This window comes from Notamacropus eugenii, chromosome 6 (assembly GCF_028372415.1).
Source record: "Notamacropus eugenii isolate mMacEug1 chromosome 6, mMacEug1.pri_v2, whole genome shotgun sequence".
Taxonomy (NCBI): domain Eukaryota; kingdom Metazoa; phylum Chordata; class Mammalia; order Diprotodontia; family Macropodidae; genus Notamacropus; species Notamacropus eugenii.
The window spans coordinates 57,073,494-57,094,520 of NC_092877.1; the positions used below are offsets into that span (position 1 = coordinate 57,073,494).

General features: G+C 40.6%; 1 protein-coding gene across 4 annotated transcripts in view; it reads right to left on the bottom strand.

Moving 5' to 3' along the window:
* Positions 1 to 11,506: 11,506 nt before the first annotated feature.
* SORCS2 (sortilin related VPS10 domain containing receptor 2) overlaps positions 11,507 to 21,027 on the bottom strand; it is a 1,292,493-nt gene continuing 1,282,972 nt past the window's right edge. Inside the window, exons 26-28 of one of the 4 annotated variants that reach the window (XM_072620161.1) lie at positions 20,206 to 20,309; positions 16,591 to 16,670; positions 11,507 to 16,263 (exon numbers count right to left, since the gene is read on the bottom strand). In XM_072620161.1, coding sequence (XP_072476262.1) covers positions 16,240 to 16,263; positions 16,591 to 16,670; positions 20,206 to 20,309 — 208 coding nt within the window. In that variant the 3' untranslated portion in view covers positions 11,507 to 16,239. Of the gene's footprint in view, positions 16,264 to 16,590; positions 16,671 to 20,151; positions 20,310 to 21,027 lie in introns of all 4 variants that reach the window. The other 3 variants (XM_072620158.1, XM_072620159.1, XM_072620162.1) reach the window with 3 other exon arrangements.

The window sequence follows — 21,027 nt, forward strand, 5'->3', positions numbered from 1 at the left end:
GGGGCTCCCCTTGGTCTATTATTAATTGCCAAATGAGTAGGTAATTGCTTTCCCATAAAGATGGCTTCAGGTTATTCTTGGATTAGCCTTTTTTAAGCTTTTATTCCTTCCCACTGCTCTCCATCATGGGTCGTGGCAAAGAGAAGAAGAGGCAGCTCCTTAATTTCATTCATTTACAACTTAGTGGAAGTGCCAGAGCACTGGGCTTTTCATTTGCTAAGCCGCCAGAACCAACCAGTAGCATTCATCATACAACATGTGACTTTGGGCCACACGAAGGCCATCTGTGTCACATTAATCAAGGAACCCAGTTTGTAACGAGAAGCCAGGGACAACATTAACCAATGTATAGTGCCCAGAAATATTTCACACAAACTTTATTGATTTTACTGTATTTTTAGAAAAAAGTCATCATTTCCAGCAAAAAGACTAATTAATAAATGCGTACAAAAATAAATAAATCTGATGGCAATGTAGTGGAAAGATCTGGACTTGGTACAGAAAGACCTGGGCCTTGGTACCATCTCTGCCAATCACTCATTCATTGTATGACTTGGGTCAAATTCCTTCCCTTCTTTGGGTCTCAGTTTCCTCAGACTAAATCTTACCCCAGAGTCAAAAATTCCAATGGCTCCCTCTTACCTTCAGGATAAAATATACTATCCTGTTGGGCATGAAAACCCTTCACAACCTGGCCCCTTTTTCTACTTTTCCAGTTTTCTTACACTTTTCTCCTTGGATTCTGTGATCTGGCTTCAATGACCCTGCCATTCCTCAAGTTACTTATATTATCCTGAACAAGTCACATTAACTCAGTGGACCTCAGTTTCCTCATCTGTAAAATAAGGAAGTTGGAGCAGATGAAAGGTCTCTTTCAGTTCTAATATTCTGTGAGTTTTAAAAACATGGCAAGAGTGAAGGAAGTCCAGGAGAGAGAATTTATCTCCCACTCCCAAGCCTTGGGAACTTAGAAGAAGATTGACCTTGGAGAGACCTTAGTAGAGAGAATAGTTGACTTTAGCTATGGAGATGGAGTCCTTATCTGGATATCCATAGGCCCTGGGCTAAAGGTTTACATTGACCAATAGGATCATAGGATTATATAGAGTATGGAAGTTTGGAAGGTGTCTTGGACAATGCTTTGTACGTAGTGAGATCTAGACACATACTTATTGAATTAAATTAAAATGGCGTGCTCAAAGTTGTGCATAAGGCAGATAACTCGGCCAGAATGTGTGGGATAAACTGCAGTAAGGAGGACCTACTAGAACCTGAAAGACTAGCACAGAAATAAGAAATGATGGAGGCCTGAACTAAGGTGATTTATGAATGCAGAAAAGAAGATAAGAGAGATGATCTGAAGGTAGGACTGACAATTTACTGAACTCTGTTTTCTTTTGAGAGCCAGGCTGCTTTATCTAAACTTTTTATTTCCCTTGGAATGGAACAGAAGGCATTGCATATAGTAGGAACTTAATATATGTTACTGGCCTCTTCACACTAGGGATTTCCCAAAAAGTCTTGTATCAGCCTGTGGTCCAGACCACCTGCTGACCCCTTGACTCCTGAGACCTCCCAGGAACCCCCCATCACTTCAGGATCTAAGTTCCCCATTTCTGGCCTTTGCCTTTTCCCCTGGGCCTTCTTCAGGTCTCTGGAGGCTTTTTTCAGATTGGACTCAACCTGAAATGCTCCCCAGTGACAGAAATTGGACCAAAAAGGGTCTTGAGAGATTATCCCTCATTTTACAAATAAGACACAGAGATGGAATGTGATTTGCCTAAGGTCCCACAGAGGGAACTTTGAAACTCAGAAGACCCATTTTACTATTTTCACATAGGTTTGTATTTTCAAGAGTATTTGTGCAACAAGATGGTGTAGTGGATAGAGTGCTGGACCTGGAGTCAGGAAGACTTATTTTCCTGAGTTCAGATCTGGCCTCAGACACTTCCTAGCAAGTCACTAACCCTGTTTGACTCAATTTTCTTATCTGTAAAACTAAGCTGGAGAAGGAAGTGGCAGACCACTCTAATATCTGCCAAGAAACCCAAATGGAATCAGGAAGAAAACAAGTATTTCTGAAGATAATCATCAGTACTGGATACTTTTCACAAGCACTAGGAGAAATGTCATTTTACCATTCATTTATTTTCTGGGGATATAAGGAAAGGCAAAAGCATACTCATTGCTCACAAGGAACTTACATTCTAAAGTGGGGAGAGCAGGCAAACAGGCAGGGACATAGCACCTATATCCCATGAGGTGATCTCAGAGGAAAGGCCTCAGCCTGGGGATGAGGGATGGGAGTGGTGGAGATGAGACAACCTTAGCCTGGGGATGAGGGATGGGAGTGGTGGAGATAAGACAGCCAGTAGAGGTGGGATAAACTGAAAGATGTGATTTGAGTAGAGTCTTAAAGGATGCTATGGAAGCCAGGCTAAGAGGCAGTGGAAGGAAGCCCACATTGCCTAAGACTGAAGCACCCAAAATCCCCTACCAAGAGAGGTGCTGCTTCCTAGCCTCCTTGAATTAACAGCTTAGCCAGAAAAGTTGTATCTTTAAAACTGGCCAGATTGAGACTGTTTAGCCTTCTGGCCTGGTCTTTTCCATTGTCTCCAGAAGGTGAAGATCACAGTTCATCCAAAGCATGGGCATTATAAACTAAACCAGGAAGAGAATAGTTTTCTCTCCTTATTTTCTCTCTCTCTCTCTTACCCTCACTCCTAGAAAGTGGCCTGTTGGTGTTTATCTTGTTTCATGATTTTTCTTTTTGGTGAAGATTCTGGAGTGGTTTGCATTTCCTTCTCCAGCTCATTTTATATATGAAGAATCTGAGGCAAACGGGGTTAAGTGAGTTGCTCGGGGTCACACAGCTGATAAGTGTCTGAGGTCAAATTTGAACTCAGGTCTTCCTGACTCTGGGCCCAGAGGTCTAACCTCTGTACAACCTAACTGCCTGAGGTGCTCCTGTTATCCCCATTTTAAGGATGAGGAAACTGAGGCAAATAGAGGTTAAATGGCTTGCTCAGAGTCACACAGCTGGTGTTTGAGGCAGAATTAGAATTGAGATCTTCTTGATTCCAGACTCAGAGGTCTAATCTCTGCACAACCCATCTCCATCTGTTTCTAGGGCTGTTAGAAAGAAAGAACTCCCTGTGTGGAAACTCTCTCTGGTAATGTATCTATACCTTCTCATCCACTTATAGTATTAAAGCATGTTCTAGGGGCACTGAGACAGAAGTCTTGCTCAGGGTCATATACGTAGCATATATAGAAGGTAGTACTTGAATCCAGGTCCTACCTGGACCTGGGCCTGGTCACTGCCTCCAACTACCTGATGGAGCCTCTGGTTTGATGGCCCTACCTTTCCCTCCTCCACACCTTCTGATTGGGGGATTGATGGTTAATGCACATGCATGCTTTCCATGGGTTAAGAGCGTAGAGTAGGACTTGGAAGGACATTGCTGGAGGGTGGACTTGTACCAGTGAGATCATGGATCCCCCCTAAATAGTAGTTTAAGGAAAGCCTGGGTTTTAAAAACATTTTTTTAAGCAAGGAGAGATTTAGGGAATTGTTTCCATCCAGTATTTATGAGACAGCCTCTTTCTCTAGCTCCTCTTGACAGAGCTATTGATATCACATCCAAACTCAATTTAAGAGAATCTGAAGTGTTTCCTGTTGGGTGTCATTAGACAGCTTCTGTTTGATGTGATTTAAAATTTTCCCTATTTCATCATCATGATGGACAAGTCAATTTTCTCTTTATCTGTAGGTTGGGCTTTTTTTTCCTTTTTCTTTCTGAAGTCCTCAAGGCTCTTCTCAAATCTAATAAGGTGAAGTTTTCATCCTCCCAAAGAGACTTGGCTTAGTTGGAAGGGAAAAAAAAATCAACAGCTGAATTCAGTAAAAATTCTTGGTAATTCTGAAAACCCTCAGATACATCTGGTCAAGCAAGTGGTTTCTATCTGGTGTAAGGGCATATTCCAGCTCTGGCAATACATAATGATGGATTTTGCTGTTTGTGCCTATTTATTGTTTTTTTGTTTTGTTTTGTTTTGTTTTTTACCAAAATTAACCTTTAGGCTTCCTTCAGACCAAGAACTTTTTGGTGGTTTTTTTTTGGTCTTTTTCTCTCTCTTCTTAGCATAGTGTCAGATGTTAAATAGAACTGTTCAATGAATGAATGAAAGCATAGGTGAACATAGCATGATGGGGATGGGAGAAGAAACACAGTATAAGTGTAGAGTATAAGTTTACACTTTGTAAACACAAGGTAAGTTTCAGAGTAAAGTAAATAAAAATTCTGCATGTTTCAAAATTTTATCAAAATAATATTTCAAACTGCTTTTAATGAAATAAGAACCAACTGTTGTTAATGAAAGCACTAAGATATGTGGGGGGAGCATTGGGTTATGACTTAGGAACCAGGTTCAAGCTCTGGTTCATTAGTGGGAGCTTGGGCAAGTCAACCTCTCCGCCTCTCATATTCTCCATCAGGTTTTGACCATGGATTAATTTTAACCCATTGATTCAGGCATCATGTTAAGGCTTGGTGGTAGGGAGCAGAACTGTGATGTCATTGATATAGGAAACTTTCCTGGGGAAGGAAGTTTCCTCTGTCGATGTAGGCCAAATCCATCCTCTCTGCAGTTTCTGGTTTTGCAGAGTAACCCTGAGTCACTGACAGGTTAAGTGACTTGTTAGGGGTACAGAACTTATAAGAGGTGACACTTTTTCTGGCACTTCCTGGCACCATGGTGGGCTCTCTATTCCATTATGCAAGACAGCCCCCATTCCAAAGTTAGCAAATCTACCTATCCATCCATTCATTCAACCATCTATTCATCTATCATCTATCTATCTATCTATCTATCTATCTATCTATCTATCTATCTATCTATCTATCTACCTATCTTCTGTGCATCCATCTATCCATCCATCCATTTATCTATCATCTATCTATATCTATATATCTATCTATCATCTATCTATATTTACATCTTTATCTGTATCTATATAAAAGCTAACCAAACAAGTGCCCTTCAAACTTCTGGTCAAGTCTAATTGCTTTAGAATGTCATAGTTCTGAGCCAGATACAGCCGACTAGACATCTTCCATTTGGCCTAAAACCTTAAAGATATTATGAATATGAAACTCAAGAAGAAACCCCCTATCTTTTACTCCCAATCATGGCAGTGTTTTCTGGATACCTCCTATGAGAATCAAAAGCTATTATTCTAGACTCTAGGACTGGGTGATTTTTTTCACCCCGGGATACACGGAATTCCCTTTGAGATAAAATAACGCACAGCCATCATCACCACAGGCCTTCCGCTGCCCTTTAATAGCATCCCTTGGTCTGCTCAGACCACTTTTTGTACTTGGCAGATTCTAAGCTTTGGATGGTGATAACTGACGGGGAGATGCTGTTTCTATTAGTGCTTCCCATATCGCTTTATCTGTAGATTCCTACTCTTTGCTCCTCTAGGGCAGTGACTGTCATTTTTCATCTTTGGATTCCCAGCTTTGAGCACATAGTAGATGATAATTAATTCCTCTTGAATTGAAAATGTAACTGAAGGGGAAAGTCTCTGGAGAGATAATTCATCAATGTTTAAGAGGGAGGGGGTAGTTATTATTGGCATTTCTTCATTCATTTTACCTCCTTAATTGGATGTGTTTAAAAGATTAATGCCAGGCCCAACACGAATACATTCAAGTAGAAAGGGCAACCAATATTTAGCCGATTGTCTGCATGACATCGAGACTTTATCCCCAGCTCCCCCAAGTGTCCAGCAGTCAAGGCATCCGGGTGAGGGAATGCCTTTTCCCCTGAGAAATATGTAGACTTCACTGAAGACTGGTATTTTGCTAAAGAGGAGGTAAGTTTTGACTTCAAGTCTACTTCTAGTACTTCTCCAACTAGCTTGCACTAGACCTGGAGTCAGGAAGACTGGAGTTCAAATCTGCCTTCAGATACTTACTAGCTGTGTGACCTTGGATAAATCACTTAGTTACTCTCTGCCTCAGTTTCTTCTTCTGAAGAATAGGGGTAAAAATATCGCCTCTTCCCAGGGTGGTTGTGATGATAAAATAATATTTCTAAAGCACTTTGCAAATCTGAAATCATAATAACAAATCTTAAACAAATAAAACTAAACTAAATGAAAATTAATAAAAACCTTAAAGCATATTAATAAATGATAATTATTGTGATCTAGACCTGGGTGGGGAACTTGTGGTCTTTGGGTGTGCCCTGTTGACTGAGTCCAAGTTTTATAGAACAAATCCTTTCATTAAGGGGATTGGTCTGTGAAGTTTGGATTCAGTCAAAGACCTACTCTTCAAGACCTAGAGGGCCAGATGTGGCCTCGAGGTCACAGGTTCCCCACCCTCGATAGACAAACAAAAATATTCTCCTCTCCGTTACTTAAGGAAAAGCTTTTTTTTTTCCCAAAGAGGTTCTTTGGTACAGTATAGTATATAATACATATATATTCTATTTATGATAATTATAATTATGTATAATTATGTAATATATTATACATAATAAATAATGAATATATAATATATGCATATATTACATACATAACATATAATAAATATATATGATTATTCTGTTTATACCAATTATAATTACAGTATATAATATAATAATAGTACGGCATAATAATAGTAGTAGTATAGTAGATATAATAATGATAACAGTTGTCATTTATAGAGTTTCTTGTTCGGTTGTGTCCAATTCTTGATGATGCCGTGACCCATAGTAGGTCAATACTGTCCATGGGGTTTTCTTGGTAAAGATGCCAGAGTAGTTTACCATTTCCTTCTCCAGTGGATTAAGGCAAGCAAAGGTTAAGGGTCTTGCTCAGGGTCACACGGCAGGCAGATTTGAACTCAGGTCTTCCTTGTTCCAGGCCCAGGAGACTGTCCAGTAAGCCACCTATGCCTCTTACAGACTGCTAAGCAAATTGCTATATGTGCATTAGCTTACTTCATCCTCAGTAGTAACTCCATGGTATCAGTGCTGTCATTACAAATGAGAATTAAGTGATTTGCTTGCATCACACAAGTAGTAAATGCCTAAAAAGTCATTTGAAGGTGATTTTCCTGATTCCAAGGGAAATGCTCTATCTGTTGCCAGCGCTGCCTCAGGGTAGTCGAAAGAATAGTCACCATGAAGTCAAGGCTACTCCACTTATTGGCCTTCTGCTTTGGGGCAACCATGTTTCCATTAACAAACTTCTGTTGCTTATTTAAATACTTGCTCATCACTTCCATTTCTGACTCTCAGTTTTCTTTTCTCTAAAATAGGGTTGTTATGAGGAAAATGGGTGACTAGGTGGTGCAGTGGAGACTGCACTGGACCTGGAGTCAGGAAGGCTCATCTCCCTGAGTTCAATTCCTGCCTCAGACACTTACTAGCTGTGTGACCCTGGGCAAGTCATTCAACTTGTTTTCCTCAGTTTCTGCATCTGTGAAATGAACTGGAGAAGGACCTCAAATGGGGAAACAAAGAGATGGATACAGCTAAAGGGACTGAACAAAATGAGGAAAGGCATTATAACTTGTAGAGAACTTTAGAACTATGAATTGTTCACTAGGATTAGACTGTTCAAGAAGTAGATTCTGCTCAGTTGTACTTACGTAAAAGAAGCAAAAGTGACGAGAGACCTACTAAAAGCTTCAACCTCTAAGAAGGTTTGGGAATAAGAATGAGTGAGGCATCCATTGTTCTGTGGATTTACTGGTGATTAACAGTCTAATGATAAGATTATGCAAGTAAAAGGGAATTAAAAATGTATATTACCAAAATGACTTTTTTTACCCTCTGTACATATTATTTCAAATTGGCAAGATTCTTCAAACCACACAAGCTTCACTAGAATGAACAGTGGATTAAAACATTTAAACATGCTAGGATCCAATCAATCAATATGTGTGAGGCATGGTGCCAAGAGTGAGAATACAAGCAAAGAGGTCATTGCTGAGATGTCTTATTAGGAGGTGACATTACACAAATTTATTTCAGAAGCCTGGGGTTTACATTATTTTTTTCCCCTTTTCCCCACTGCTAATAAGGTATGGAACACCATGGATTTGGAATTAGGAAGACCTGGGGTGCAGATCTGCCTCTGACATTATCTGGGGACCTTCCAGCAGGCATTTCCTTTCTCTAAATCTCAGGTTCCTTATCTATGAAATGGGGAGAATGTTTTTTATTGCTTCTCAATGGTGCTTTTGAAGGTCAGACATGGCAGGTAGGGAAGACAAAAACCACTGATCTCAGGTGCAGAAGCTTTGGCTCCAACAAAGAGGGATGATGATGTGCTAACACAGCTTTCCTCAGAGTGTCATAGAAAGGTAATCTCTGTTCATATGTGATCATTTATGACTGCAGATGTACCTGGGCTCATGCTGTATATTATACGTATTTTTCAAGTCAGAATTTGGGTTGCTATCAGAACGGTTGCACGATGTGATGTTAGCAGTACTGAGGCTTCAGAAATAGTTAATTTTCATTTAATAGTGTGCATACTATGTCCATGTGGCTTCACACAATAGGCTTAAATGCTTATTGATCCTTTGAACTGCACAAAATAAATAGACAATATTTTCATGTGAATATATGTGCATGTATGTCTATATCGTAAGTTTATAGATTCTGGTTTTATGTCAAGAATCAATAAATACATCCCTGCCCAAGTGGAAACTTACCTAGTTTTATCACTAACAAGCTATGTCATTTTTGGCCAGTCACATTTCTCCACCTATAAAATTGGGGAGTCAGACGAGGCACTAAGGTCTCCTCTAGTTCCAAAAGTTCAACGAACTTAACACAGATTGCGGCATCTGACTTGTGAAATCTCTGTCCACTTTTCTAATTCATCAAATTGCATGAACACAGCTAAGTGGTTTCCAAAATGTTCACATCATCTGTAAAATGAGTTTGGTTGGCTTCCATGATTTGTAATGTGCTCTCCCCCCACCCCTTCCCTAGTTATAAATCCTATTATCCTTGGTTATAGTCAAGAAATCTTTCCTGGTCCTCTTTAATCTTAGTACTTACTTTTGAGATTATCTACAATTTATTCTTTACACATCTTGCCTGTAACACAGGTGTTCGGATGTTGTTTCCTCTCCTTGTCCCTCCTCCCTTCTCCTCCCTCCCCCAATAGCATGAGAACTCTGTGAAAGCAGGTAGAACCTTTTGTCTTTTTTTTGTTTTTGCATCCGCAGTGCTTAACACATAGTAAATGCTAGTTGGCTGACTGACTGACACTAGATAGAGGTTTTGGTTTTACCTATCACATTTAAAAATCAACATTCTTGGGTGGAGTAAATTTGATTTTTCCTAGCCTTTGTTTCAGTCTCTGTAGGGGACTTTTTTACATCCCCCATGTCTATAATGTGTTTCCTCTTTATCTCCATCTTTGGAGTCCTTTATTTCAAGACAGTTCAAGTTCATGTCCTTACAGAAGGCTTCTCTGTATCCCATCAGCTGCTAACAGTTTTTTCCCCTCTTGAAAATACTTTCTATTATTTTGTGTAAATCTGGTCATTATTTATCAGTGCATCTATGTTTCCCAAATAGCTGAACTGAGCCAAAATCATAATCCTTGTAATTTCAACCCTTTGTTTCAATCTTTTGTTCTAATGTATAGAAACACAACGTAAATTTAAGCCCCCTTCTACCACTTCAAGTATTATCCTCCTTATCTTTTCTTCCAATCATATCCTTTCGGTATCTTCTTTTCTCTAGGCTAATCATCTCCAGTTCCTTTAACGGATGTCATAAGTCACTATTTCTTGTCCTCTCTTTATCATGGATTCTCTCCTCTAGGTTTGCCAAACTGTGGCAAGGGATTTGGGGGGAGATTTTGCCAAGTCTTTCCAAAAGGCAGTTTTCTGAATTGGCTGTTCCAGATGTGATCTCATGAGGCAGAAGGCAGCTGGATTACTGCCTGCCTCCCGAGACTTTTGTTCATATAGCTAAACCCCAATTAACCTTTTTCTTTGGACTGCTCCTTGCCAAATGAGAATAATTTTATCTGAGAAAGTGCTTAAGTGATTTGCCTAAGGTCACAGCTGGAGTGAGGATCAAGTGAGATTATAGATATGAGATAGTAAATACTTGATATGAAATTGTACTTTAGAAAGGGTGAAACGCCATACCATTTATAAGATATTATTAGTCTATGAATGAAAATAGGTTTAAATGTTTTGCTTTTGTTCTAGGGCAACTACCATCTGATCAAAAGCTTGCTAGTATTGTATTTGGGTCAAAATAATGGATGTTTCAAGTTCCTTTGCTTTAAAGATTATTACTGGAGCCAGCACTGCAAGATAACTTTGGTGAATGGTGGAGAGGAGATAAATGGGAATGAAAGGAAATTCCTTATCAAACCAGTTAGCCCTTTCCTACTCCCTGGCAGAAGTCCTGCAGCGACCAGGGAAACTAGGATAGAAATTAGAGACCTCAAATGAACAGCATGTTAAGTCTTATTTTTTTTTCTCTTTAGTTCTCAGCATTTTGAGAAGGGGAATTGATTGAATTAAAAAGTCCAGTTCTGAGATTCTCTACAATGTACTTCTGCCACACAAGAGGAGTAGATCCAGCAGGGAGTTAGTTTCCTGTACAAATCTCATCCATCGATGGCCTCTGAGAGTAGAATGTGTCCAACTGAGCCTCGTCACAGACAAAGGGAGAGAAGAATGTGAACACCTTTTCAGCCCCTCTGAGATGCAGTTTCTGCTACCTTTGTTTCTGTCCAGTATAGAACTTAAATAAGACTCTAGTAATCAATTCAAGAAAGCAGTTCTCATGCTAATAGTAGGTATGGGGTGGTAGTTACAGGGCTCTAAAGTAACTTGATCTTTGAAATTATATTATCTCAATGAGGTCAAAGGTTAAGTTACTATTAACCACTTCTTATGTAAAAGAACTAAACACTCAATTTTAAAATATTATTTTTCTGCTGCTAATGGTGTAGCCAGGGCACAAATCACTCACTAACTTTAACTCCTCTAGGACTCAGTTTCCTCCTCTATAAAATGAGGGATCGAACATCCTATGTTCTATTGTGTCTCTTCCAGCTCTGGCATTCTAAGTTATTTTTAGCCCCGACAATCTATATCCTGAGATCCTTCTGTTCTGTTTCATTCAAGGTCCTTTTTAGCTCTGGCATTCTGTTTTCTATAGTTCCTTTTCAGCTCCAACATTCTAATTTTTGAAGGTCCCTTCTTATTTATAAATTTCTATGTTTGAAAGTTTCTTTCAACTCTCATATTCCATACATGTTCTAAGATCATTTTCAACTCTGACATTCAGTTTCTAAGGTCTGTTTTAACATTCTGTGTTCTTAAGTACATTCATTACATTCTGCTGTTCTAGGGACTTTTCTGGTTGCAGAGAATTCTAGGATTCTCTGAATCTAAAATTCGAAAGTAGAGATAGGACTTAGCACCTTAGTACCACTTAAAAAGAAGAGAGACAAAAGTTTTGTTTGGCTTTATTTTAATTAAATTGCTTAAAATATTTACACATTCAAGTTCATTGTGTTTTCATGGTGTGTTCGTGGGTGTTCATCCTAGAACTCAAGGTGGAGAAACTCATCAGTGATTTTGAAGTTCTTTTTTTATTATTATTATAATCACAATTTTCCCAGCTTTCTTCTTTCATGAGGAGGCAAACATACAACCGTGGTGTCATTTGGCTTTGATAGTGGAGTTGGGGTATCTATAGTAGATGTCTAAGCATCTATAAAGTATGTATCGGTATTTTTCTAGCTCCATGTACGTGAGTATATAGCATGACAGCACAAAGAAAATAACAGAAGATTTTTTCTTTTGTTTTTTAACAAGTTATTACAGTGGAAATTTCAGAAAAATCATTGAATCTTAAGGCTGCCAGGGATATGGAAGAGAAAATATGCAATTGACAAAGACAGAATGTCAGTTAAGGAGTATGAAGAGTCCATGTCTTCTCCTGTCAGTCTACAGAACCCAGTGAAGTCCTTCTAGGAAGAAGAAGAAAAAGAAACAAACCCAAAAATAGCCACTCTATATATCCTGCAGTCTGGGACATGGGTTCTAGCTTTCTACTCTGTCACCAACTAGCTTCCTGACCTTTTATAAGTCGTTGTGTCTCTCTCTAGGCCCTCATCTTTCAAACAGGATAATAATACCAGCTTTATTTATCTTAGACCAACTTTAAAAGAAAGGAAAATGTGCAAGACATGCAAAAGGAGACTTGGCATTCAAATCTTGACTCTGCTACTTTGTGACCTTGAGTCAGTCATTCCCTTTCCTGGGCCTCAGTTTCCCCATCTGAAAAATCCGTGTGTGTATATACCCGGTTATTTCTAATACCATCCCCCTCCGAGCCTCCATGATTGATCAGTAGCTAGAAATCTGATTGCCTTTTTCTATGTCAGTTTGAACAAAGTTAGACTTTCAAAAAAGTAGGTCCAGCATAGTATAACAGAAAAAGTCCAGGAACTGGAGTCAAAGGACATGAGGTTCAAATCTTGGATCTGTTAGCTAACTGTGTGAGCTTAGACCCTCATTCTTGGGGACCTTAGTTTCTTCTTCTGTAAAATGGAATGGGAAGAGATTGGACTAGAAGATTTTTAAGATTTCTTACAATTCTAAATCTCATGAACCTAAGATCATGTAACACTACCATTTAGGGTCTCTAGTAGCCTCTCATGACATTGAGGATGAATTTCAGGAAAGCTGGTGGAGATGGCCATTTTCCAGAATGATATCCATGGCAGGGGCTATGAAGACTTATGCTCTACATACTCAAAGCTTTGGAGGATTCTTTGTACTCTTCCCCTATCAGACTGTGCTTTGGAAGGGTACCTATATTTTGGAATGGAGGATGCCCCATAAGAGTGGCTTGCTGAATAAAGTCACATTGCTTCATGGTACAGGAGAAAGAATTATGGGTTTGGTTTCAAATCCTGGCTCCTTACAAGTTGTGTGGTTCTGAGGAATTCACCTAGGCCTCAGTTTCTTCAGCCAAAAACTAGGCTGGTGTGGATAGAATAGATGATCTTTGAGGGACATTTCCTGCTCTATCTTTATAGCCCTATGATTGGAACTCTGTATAATATATGGAAGAACTAACAAGTGATACAGGAGGACTTCTAGAGTATTTCAATTTGGATAAGCATTTTCTTGCTTGGTCTTCTCAAGGAAGGTTTGGTATTTTCCCCTTTGTTGGAGGATGGATGGAGCTTCAGCTCTAGAATCAGAAGACTGACAGTTCTAGTCTGATCATTTTCTAAATTACTCCCTGCTTTACCTTTCGGCTAACCTTTCAGGGCCCTAGGGAACTTTCTAAGTCCAGAGTTTGCAGAGCAATTGCTGATCTGTATCGGCAAAAGGAGTTTCCTCACCAGGAATCACCCATGCTACTGAAATCTCAGGTCCAGATTGATCACAAGTACTGAGTGACTTCTAAAGGAGGCCCCTTTTAGATCTAGAATAGTTAGTTTGTGAAGATGTAAAGTAAAATTCTCTCCTTCGTTTCTCCGTCCTGGTTTATGTGGCATCCTTCGAGGCTCTGCTAACATCCTACCTTCAGCAAAGCTTTCCTGGTACTACCCCCTGACTGCTAGTACCCTCCCAGGTCCATTATCCAAATCCATTCATTGTTTTCATACTCTCTGCTTATACATAGTTATTTGCGTGCTGTCTCCGTTAGATTTTGAGCTCCTTGAGAGCAGGGACTGTTTGCCTTTGTTTGTGTCTTCACAGCTTAAACACAGTGGTTGGCGTGTAGTCGGTGCTTAATGCCTCTTGACTTGACTGTCCCCATTTTCTTGTTGAGCTAGCGTCTCTAATTCTAGGCAACGGTGCTGTGTTGTCACATGATTTGTGCCTTCTTAACTGCCTGGGCTACTGAAGTTGAGCTCCGTCCACCCAGACACCAAACCGCTTCAGCCTCTTTTAGAGATGGCTTCCTTTAAAAGATCCACTGTCTTGCCTTATAGAAAAACTACTGGGAGGGGGTAGCATGGAGAAAGGGTGCCACCCTGTGGTTGCATTGAGGAAGAGCAGCCAGGAGAGCAGATTCTGTCCTGCGGTTTTAGTGGCCCCTGTAGGAAGAGGCTGGTCAGCCTTGGCTTTTAGAGAAAGAGTTGCAACCAGGTGAGGCCCAAAGAGGGTTGCCTTAGGCATTAGGAAGAACACCTTTAGAATCCCGAGAGAGAATATGTATGATGGCATGGAAAGAGAGCTAGACTTGTTCTCAAAAGAGACCTGCCTTGGCATCCCTGCTCAAACATTTACTAGCTGTGTGACCCTGGGTAAGACAATTAACCCCTCAAAGCCTCAGTTTCCTCTTTGGAAAATGGGATCCTTATGAATCTATACTGACTCTCTCACTGGGTGGTTGTGCAGAAGGTGCTTTGTAAACCTTAAAGCGCTATAGAAATGAGTTATTATTTATTATTATTATTGTCGTAATTATTTCATCTGCTGTTGCTTTGACAAATATAAGGGGCTGGGGAGGAGGGCGAAGCTCAAGCTTAGGCAGCCTGTGTGGCCCTACCATAAAAATAGAAAGTTAAAAAAAATACCCCAAAAGCTACTTAAAGAAGTATTTACATTATCTGACTTTTAAAAAGAGGAAAGGGGGAGGGTCATGGGGAAAGAAGGGGCTCCGGAGAACCTTAGTGGCCATGGCTGGTAGGGGTGGGGTGCTCTCTGGGGCTGCTTACATTGGATACTGAGTGGCTGTGCCTCGGAAGCAAAGCGTCTCCCCCACCTGGAGGGGTTCCCAGCTTCACCCATCCTTTAGGGCTACAGGACCTGGGGGAAGCACTTTGGAAACTTTCATAACAAATTGCTACAGACATGTGGGTGGTGGATAACAGGGAGATGTGTAGGGAAGGTAGCTCTTGACCTGGAGATAGGAGACCTGGCTTGAAGACTTAGCTCTGACACTTGATAGAAAGTCATATCCCTTCCTTGGTTTTCATTTTCCTCATCTGACATCTGGGAGTTGGACTAAGTTATCTCCTGAGGACCTAGTAAGCTCTAAATACTATGTTACTGGGGTGGGGTTTGGTTATTTGTTTGTTCAGTCATTTTAGTCCTGTTTGACTCTTCATAACCCCATTTGGGGTTTTCTTGGCAGAGACACTGGACCATTTCCTTCTCTAGCTCATTTTACAGATGAGGAAATTGAGGCAAACAGGATTAAGTGACTTGCCTAGGGTCATACAGCTAGTAAATATATGAGGCCAGATTTGAACTCATCTTCTTCACTGCAGGGTCAACACTCTGTCCACTGTGCTACCTAGCTGCCCTTTTGATACTAGGGGGGGTATAGTGAGAAAAAAAAGCAATGAACCTGAACTCCAGAGATTTGGGTTCAAGTCCTGATTCTGAATCTTACTAGCTATGAGAGCTTGAGCAAGTGATCTCTGTCTGAGCCCCAATTTTTCATCTATAAAATGAGGATACTCATATTCATGTTTTATTTCATGGGATTATTAGGAGATAAGTACTTCTGAAACTCAAAAGTATAGGATAAATGGGAATTGTTAGTGTTTGAACTTCTACCAGGGTTTATTTCCCTACTTGAGAGCAAGAAACCCCAGGAGTTTAAGGGAATTCACCATTTTAGAGTAGAGTTGATGAGGCAGAAGAAGCTGGGGGGGGGGAGGGGGGGAGAGGGAGGGTTGCAGGGTAGGGGGCGTTTCCTCTTAGGAACTCTGAGTGTCAAACTAGCAGGAAGGGATTTCATGACCCTTAGTGAGGCCTCTTTTTTTCTGCCACTAGACATTTCCAATTAGGTCTTTGAGACTACCTGCCAATGATAAGGGTCATTAGGCATCAAGGATATCAGAACAAATACACAAATATTGGGGGGAAGTGAACACCGGGAGAAGGGAGTCTGGGGAGTACCATGGTCTGCACATATGTATCTGCTCGCAAAGCTTGTGTTTGAGTTGGTCCAGGCTTGACATCCATCCAGTGAATATGAGGTGAGATGGGTCCTGTTTCAAATGGGGACCATCAGCAATGACCATTCTTCTGGTATATCCCTTTCCAACATCAGTTATAGCCATGATTGCCATTCTGTGACCTCCCCAGGGTGAGAATGGAGGGGGCAGGGAAGGGGAAACAAAACAAGACAGAGAAGAGTCTTCCGTGTTTGTATCCAACTGCAAACATCAGCTAACCAGATAGCTGTGCATCTCTCGAGAGTTGATGCTCAGAACCACGCCTGAGTGATTACCTAGGAAGACACAAAATATGTCACAGATACGTGGGTTAGCATGCTCATTTCAGCAGGGCCAACCCTAGGGGTGACACATAGAGACAGTGGTATTAGCAAACAAGTTCAGGTGAATGTGGACTGGCTACGTGGTTGTACCTACTGTGTTCTTGGGCTTGGGGGGAGGGTACTTAAAGACTGTAGTGAATCTTCGATGGGTCCCTAATGTTCCTATTCCAGTGACTGCCTAAGATGGCTCTTGGTGCCTTTAAAAGTGTGATAGTCTCTCAAAGGGAGCAGGTGAGGGGAAGAGTGGGACGGGAAGCCTCCGTCCAACATGCCACTGACCTGTGACTGGGCAGTGACTGTCATCGGCAATAAGGGGATTCGGTGGCTGCTCAAGCTTCCCCCTCTCTCAGAAGAGGTCACTGCAAGGCAAGGGCGTGGAGAGGTCCCAAGGTGGGGGGTGGCGAGAAAGAAAGCAACATAACATATATAGAAAATAGAATGAATGACTGGGTGAATCTGGAAGACTGGTGCTGTGAAGAGTCCAAAGTTACAAGAGGAAAGAGAACAACAGAAAACTTGTCGAACAAGTCTGCCATTTTCTAGCTTGGGCAAGTTTTGTAAAGTCAGGAAGGTGGAGTAGGATCTTAACTGTCTCTCCCAGCTCGAAAATTCTATGATCTGAAGAATTTAAGTTCTTTCTGATCCAAAGAATTTAAGTTCTAGAGGAAAATAACTATGAGGAGGTTAGGTGATTATTCCCCCTCTCCCACCATCTGTGTAGTCTTGGACATGACACTGAACTTGGAGTCTCACCTGTACATTTGTAAAATGAGGATAATAAGGTCTTTCTTGCTTGAAGGCAGGATCAGATGGCTTCATAGAATCACAGAGTTTCAGAGTTGTAAGAGACCTTAGTCCCCATTTAATCCCCCAAAGAATCTACCCTACTACATAGTAGAGAAGTTGACCTCTTCTTGGAGATCTTCAACCTAACTACCCTCTGAGGTAACACTTGTCTTGAGGCCCCTTCCAGTTCTAAGATCTAGGATTCTTTCTCTAATTTTTTGGTCAGTGGGAATTTTCTTGGCCAAGAGACCTGACATAGCTCATCACCTTAGATAAGTCAACATTGTATCAGGAACTCCACCAGTTCCTTCCATCTTCCTAGCTCCAGACTAAAGGGTCTGTCTTCCCATATGCAAGGAATGGAGTATACAGAGATGCTCCAGATCATAACAACCAAAAAAGAAAGAGAATGAAAAAAGGAGTGAGATTCTGGAGGTCAGGTGGACTTCTTAAGAGTCAAAGTGGCTACTGAAGCTCAGAGTATCAAAAATGAGGTAGGAGGGACTGTTCTTTGACCCCTACTTTGTCATGGTCTGTGTCAAAATCCTTTAAGCTCTAAGTATTAGGGCCACTTTAGGAAAACTCTTAGAAATAGGCTATTGTGGGGCCCCAAGCATGGGGCCTCTCCCCACATACAAAGTTGTTATAAGGAGAAGGGGCTTGGTCAATATTGGTAGAGATGGGCAATTAATTAGAGGTAAAATACTCTTCTTTAGCTTCTTCCAGATCCAATATGTGGGAACCACACTGGACAGTGGAAGGAAACTTGGATTTCTCTGGGAGCCAGAAGTCAGAATTCTAGTCCTTGCTTGGCTACCAAGTCACTTTGTGACCTTGAACCCATTGCTTTTCTCTGCAGGACTTCTGCTTTTCTGTAAAGTAAGGGAATTAGATTGGATCTTAATGGTCCCTTTCAGCTTTCCTGTGACTGGAAGAGGGCTAGCAGGGATCTCAGAACATAAAGTTTTAGAATAAAGGCAATAGAATATGTGTTTTGTTTTAGTTTGGTTTTAACTTGGACTTGGGGTTAGATTTCATGGGGTCTGTAAACTTAGATGAAAACAAAATTTGATCTTTATTTTAATATAATTGGTTCCTTTGAAATTCTATATATGTTATGCTTTTGAAAACCTTCTGAGAAAGGATCAATAGATTTTACCAGACAAATGAAGGGGTCCATGACACCAAAAATGGGTAAGAACCCCTATTATAGAAGGCTACATATATTAGAACAAAAAATGTTGGGACTGAGAAGCCCCTAGACCACGCAGATTGCTATAGCTGTTAGGGCCATTAGAATAATACTTCACTTTCATATAGAGTTTCAAGGCTTATGAAGTATTTTCTTCATCATAACCCTGTGAGGTAGGTAGTATAAATGTTGTATCCCCTTATTTTGAGTGAGAAATCTGAAGCATAGGCAGGTTCAGCGACTTATCCAAAGTCATACAGCCAGTACGTGGCAGAATCCAGGGTCAAATCCAAACCTTCTGGCTCCCAGTTCAATGTTCTTCCCTTTACACCCGACTGCCCAGCTGCCCTTGCCAACAGTCATGTCCAATACATGAATACTTAAAGGGAAGAATGAATCTTTAAGGGTCATTTGGTGGGGAAATCAACAAATGGTCTGTGGGACCAGTATTTCAATTGATTCATTTCCATATAATGAATTCAACAGAATTCAACTTGGAGTTCTTTGGAATTTCAATTTTTTGGAAATTCTTTGGAAATTCAATTCTTTGAAGGAAGGATTAGACACATGAAAAAGGACATGAGGAAATAGCCCCTCTCCCATTTTTATGGCGAATGGAGTTTTCATCAGAATTTCTAAGAATCAGTTTCCTCATTTATAAAGTGAGGGGATCATGAATTTATAAGGCCTCCCCTTTTCCCTCTAAATCTTGGGATTTAGGATCTTTGTAGGAAGTTTTCCAGGAAGAACAAGACAATTGGTATCTGCTTTGTTGTTACGGTTCAAGAAACGAGTTTGGTATAGTGTAAAGAGCACTGGCCTAGGAATCAGAAACCTAAATTCCAGTCATTTCCCTTGTTATTAGTTGTGTCACCTACTTGGGGCGAGCCATTTAACTGTATTGAGCCCCAATTTTCTTCTCTGTTAAATAGGGCCATCAAACTAAATGTTTCTTCATCCTCACTTGGGTCCTCAATCTCCTCATTGTAAATGGGAGTAAGACTTGCTCTTTTCTCACAGGGCTGCCATGAAGCTCCAATGAAGTAAGGTGTGTAAACTGCATCTGAAATGGAAACTGTGATTTACTGATGTTGAGCTCTTAGGTCTTGTGCATGGGTGCCTTTCAGGAAATTCCTATGTCTACACATTTGGCAGAAATGTAGCAAATTCTGTTATCAATAGAAACACAAAAGCTTAGAATTTCAAGGTACTTCAGATGTTGTTTGATTCTTCCCCAACATGAAATCGGATAGAATGGGAATTCCTCTAGGGCAGAGGCTCATTGAGTAATGGATAACAAGTGGTTCACCAGCCTTCACTTGAACACCTTTCATGATGTGATGCTGTGAAGTAGAAAGAGCCCTGGATTTGAAGATCTGCTTCTGCTACTTTTAATCCATAGGTCAAGACCTTTCCTAATCTACAATCCTTGGTTTTATTATCTGTACAATAGGTAGGCTGAGCCAGATGATTTCTAAGGTCCCTTCCATAGCTAAATCCTGAGGTCTTTAAAATGTCTACTTGCCAAAACAGTCACAAGATTCTCTGCTGGCAGATATGTTTTTGTCTCCTTCTCATGGTCCTGCTATTGTCACATGACTCTCTTTGCTTCCCATGTGTGGGGTTATTAGGTGTCTAAGGTGTCTTAAATCATGAAAGTGATTCCTTCTCCCTTCCCCTAGCAAAAATGGTCAAGGGTCAACATGTTCCATTAATATCAACCTCTAGCAGCTGAGTAAAAGGTGGAGGAAGGATTAAATGTAGGAAAAGGTGCTTGGTTCCTCCCCCCCCAAGAGAGTTGTTAAAGGGAAAAAAAATTATTTTGTACTCAGCAAAAGGTGAATAAAGGAAGGTGAAGTTACCTCTGGTGTTACCTAGGGTTTGGGAATCCACATCATCATCTATAAACTCCTCACCCTGGATGATGTTCTGTGTGTCCTCGCTGTGGTTGACTGGGCTAGTCATCTCTTGTTCCTTTTCGTTGTGCATCTGGGCATAGACAGTTCTGCCAGGTAGTTTCCTGAGGTAGAGAAGAAAGTGATCTAGAAATATGTGTCATTGACATATGTCAAGCATTCTGTAAAGTGTTTTCTTTTTTTTTCCTTTTCATATTTATTTTTCTTTAAAAATCCAGAATGAACCACAAGAACAATTATAAAGGGAGGAGGTACCCAAAGCAAAAGTTAAAAGGTGGGTAAGTTGAAGGGTCTCATTAACCATCTTGTTTCAAGATAAAACAAAGTGCACCCATCTCTTTCAAGCTAGTTTCTCCCTTCTCTGGCAACGTAGCTGGCCCTGCATGGGCTATGGATAAGGAGTCCATCAGTCACAGCTGATCAGTGCTTGGCTAACTAGAAGGACCTGTTCCTACTGACTCTTTTTAAGGATTATAGTCTCCCTACCCTCAATTTGGTGACATGGTTTTGTTTCACTCCTTGGAATCACAGTCACTACTACTGACATCAAGCTTTTATAATTATCAGTGAATCCCTCCTGCCCCATACATTCTGCTAGAAAATATAGACTAGGGGGTGAACATTTAGAACTTGCAGAATGCTTTCTAAACTTGAACTACACATCAATTATTATTGGTATTACTGAACTTTTAAAAACAGCAGTGATGTATTATTAACAGAGAGATTTCTCATCCCAAACTCATACATGACTTAATAAACAAGGGAGGTGCTATGCCATATTGTCTCCTTCTCGGTGGTGATGATGATGGGTAGGTAAGGATG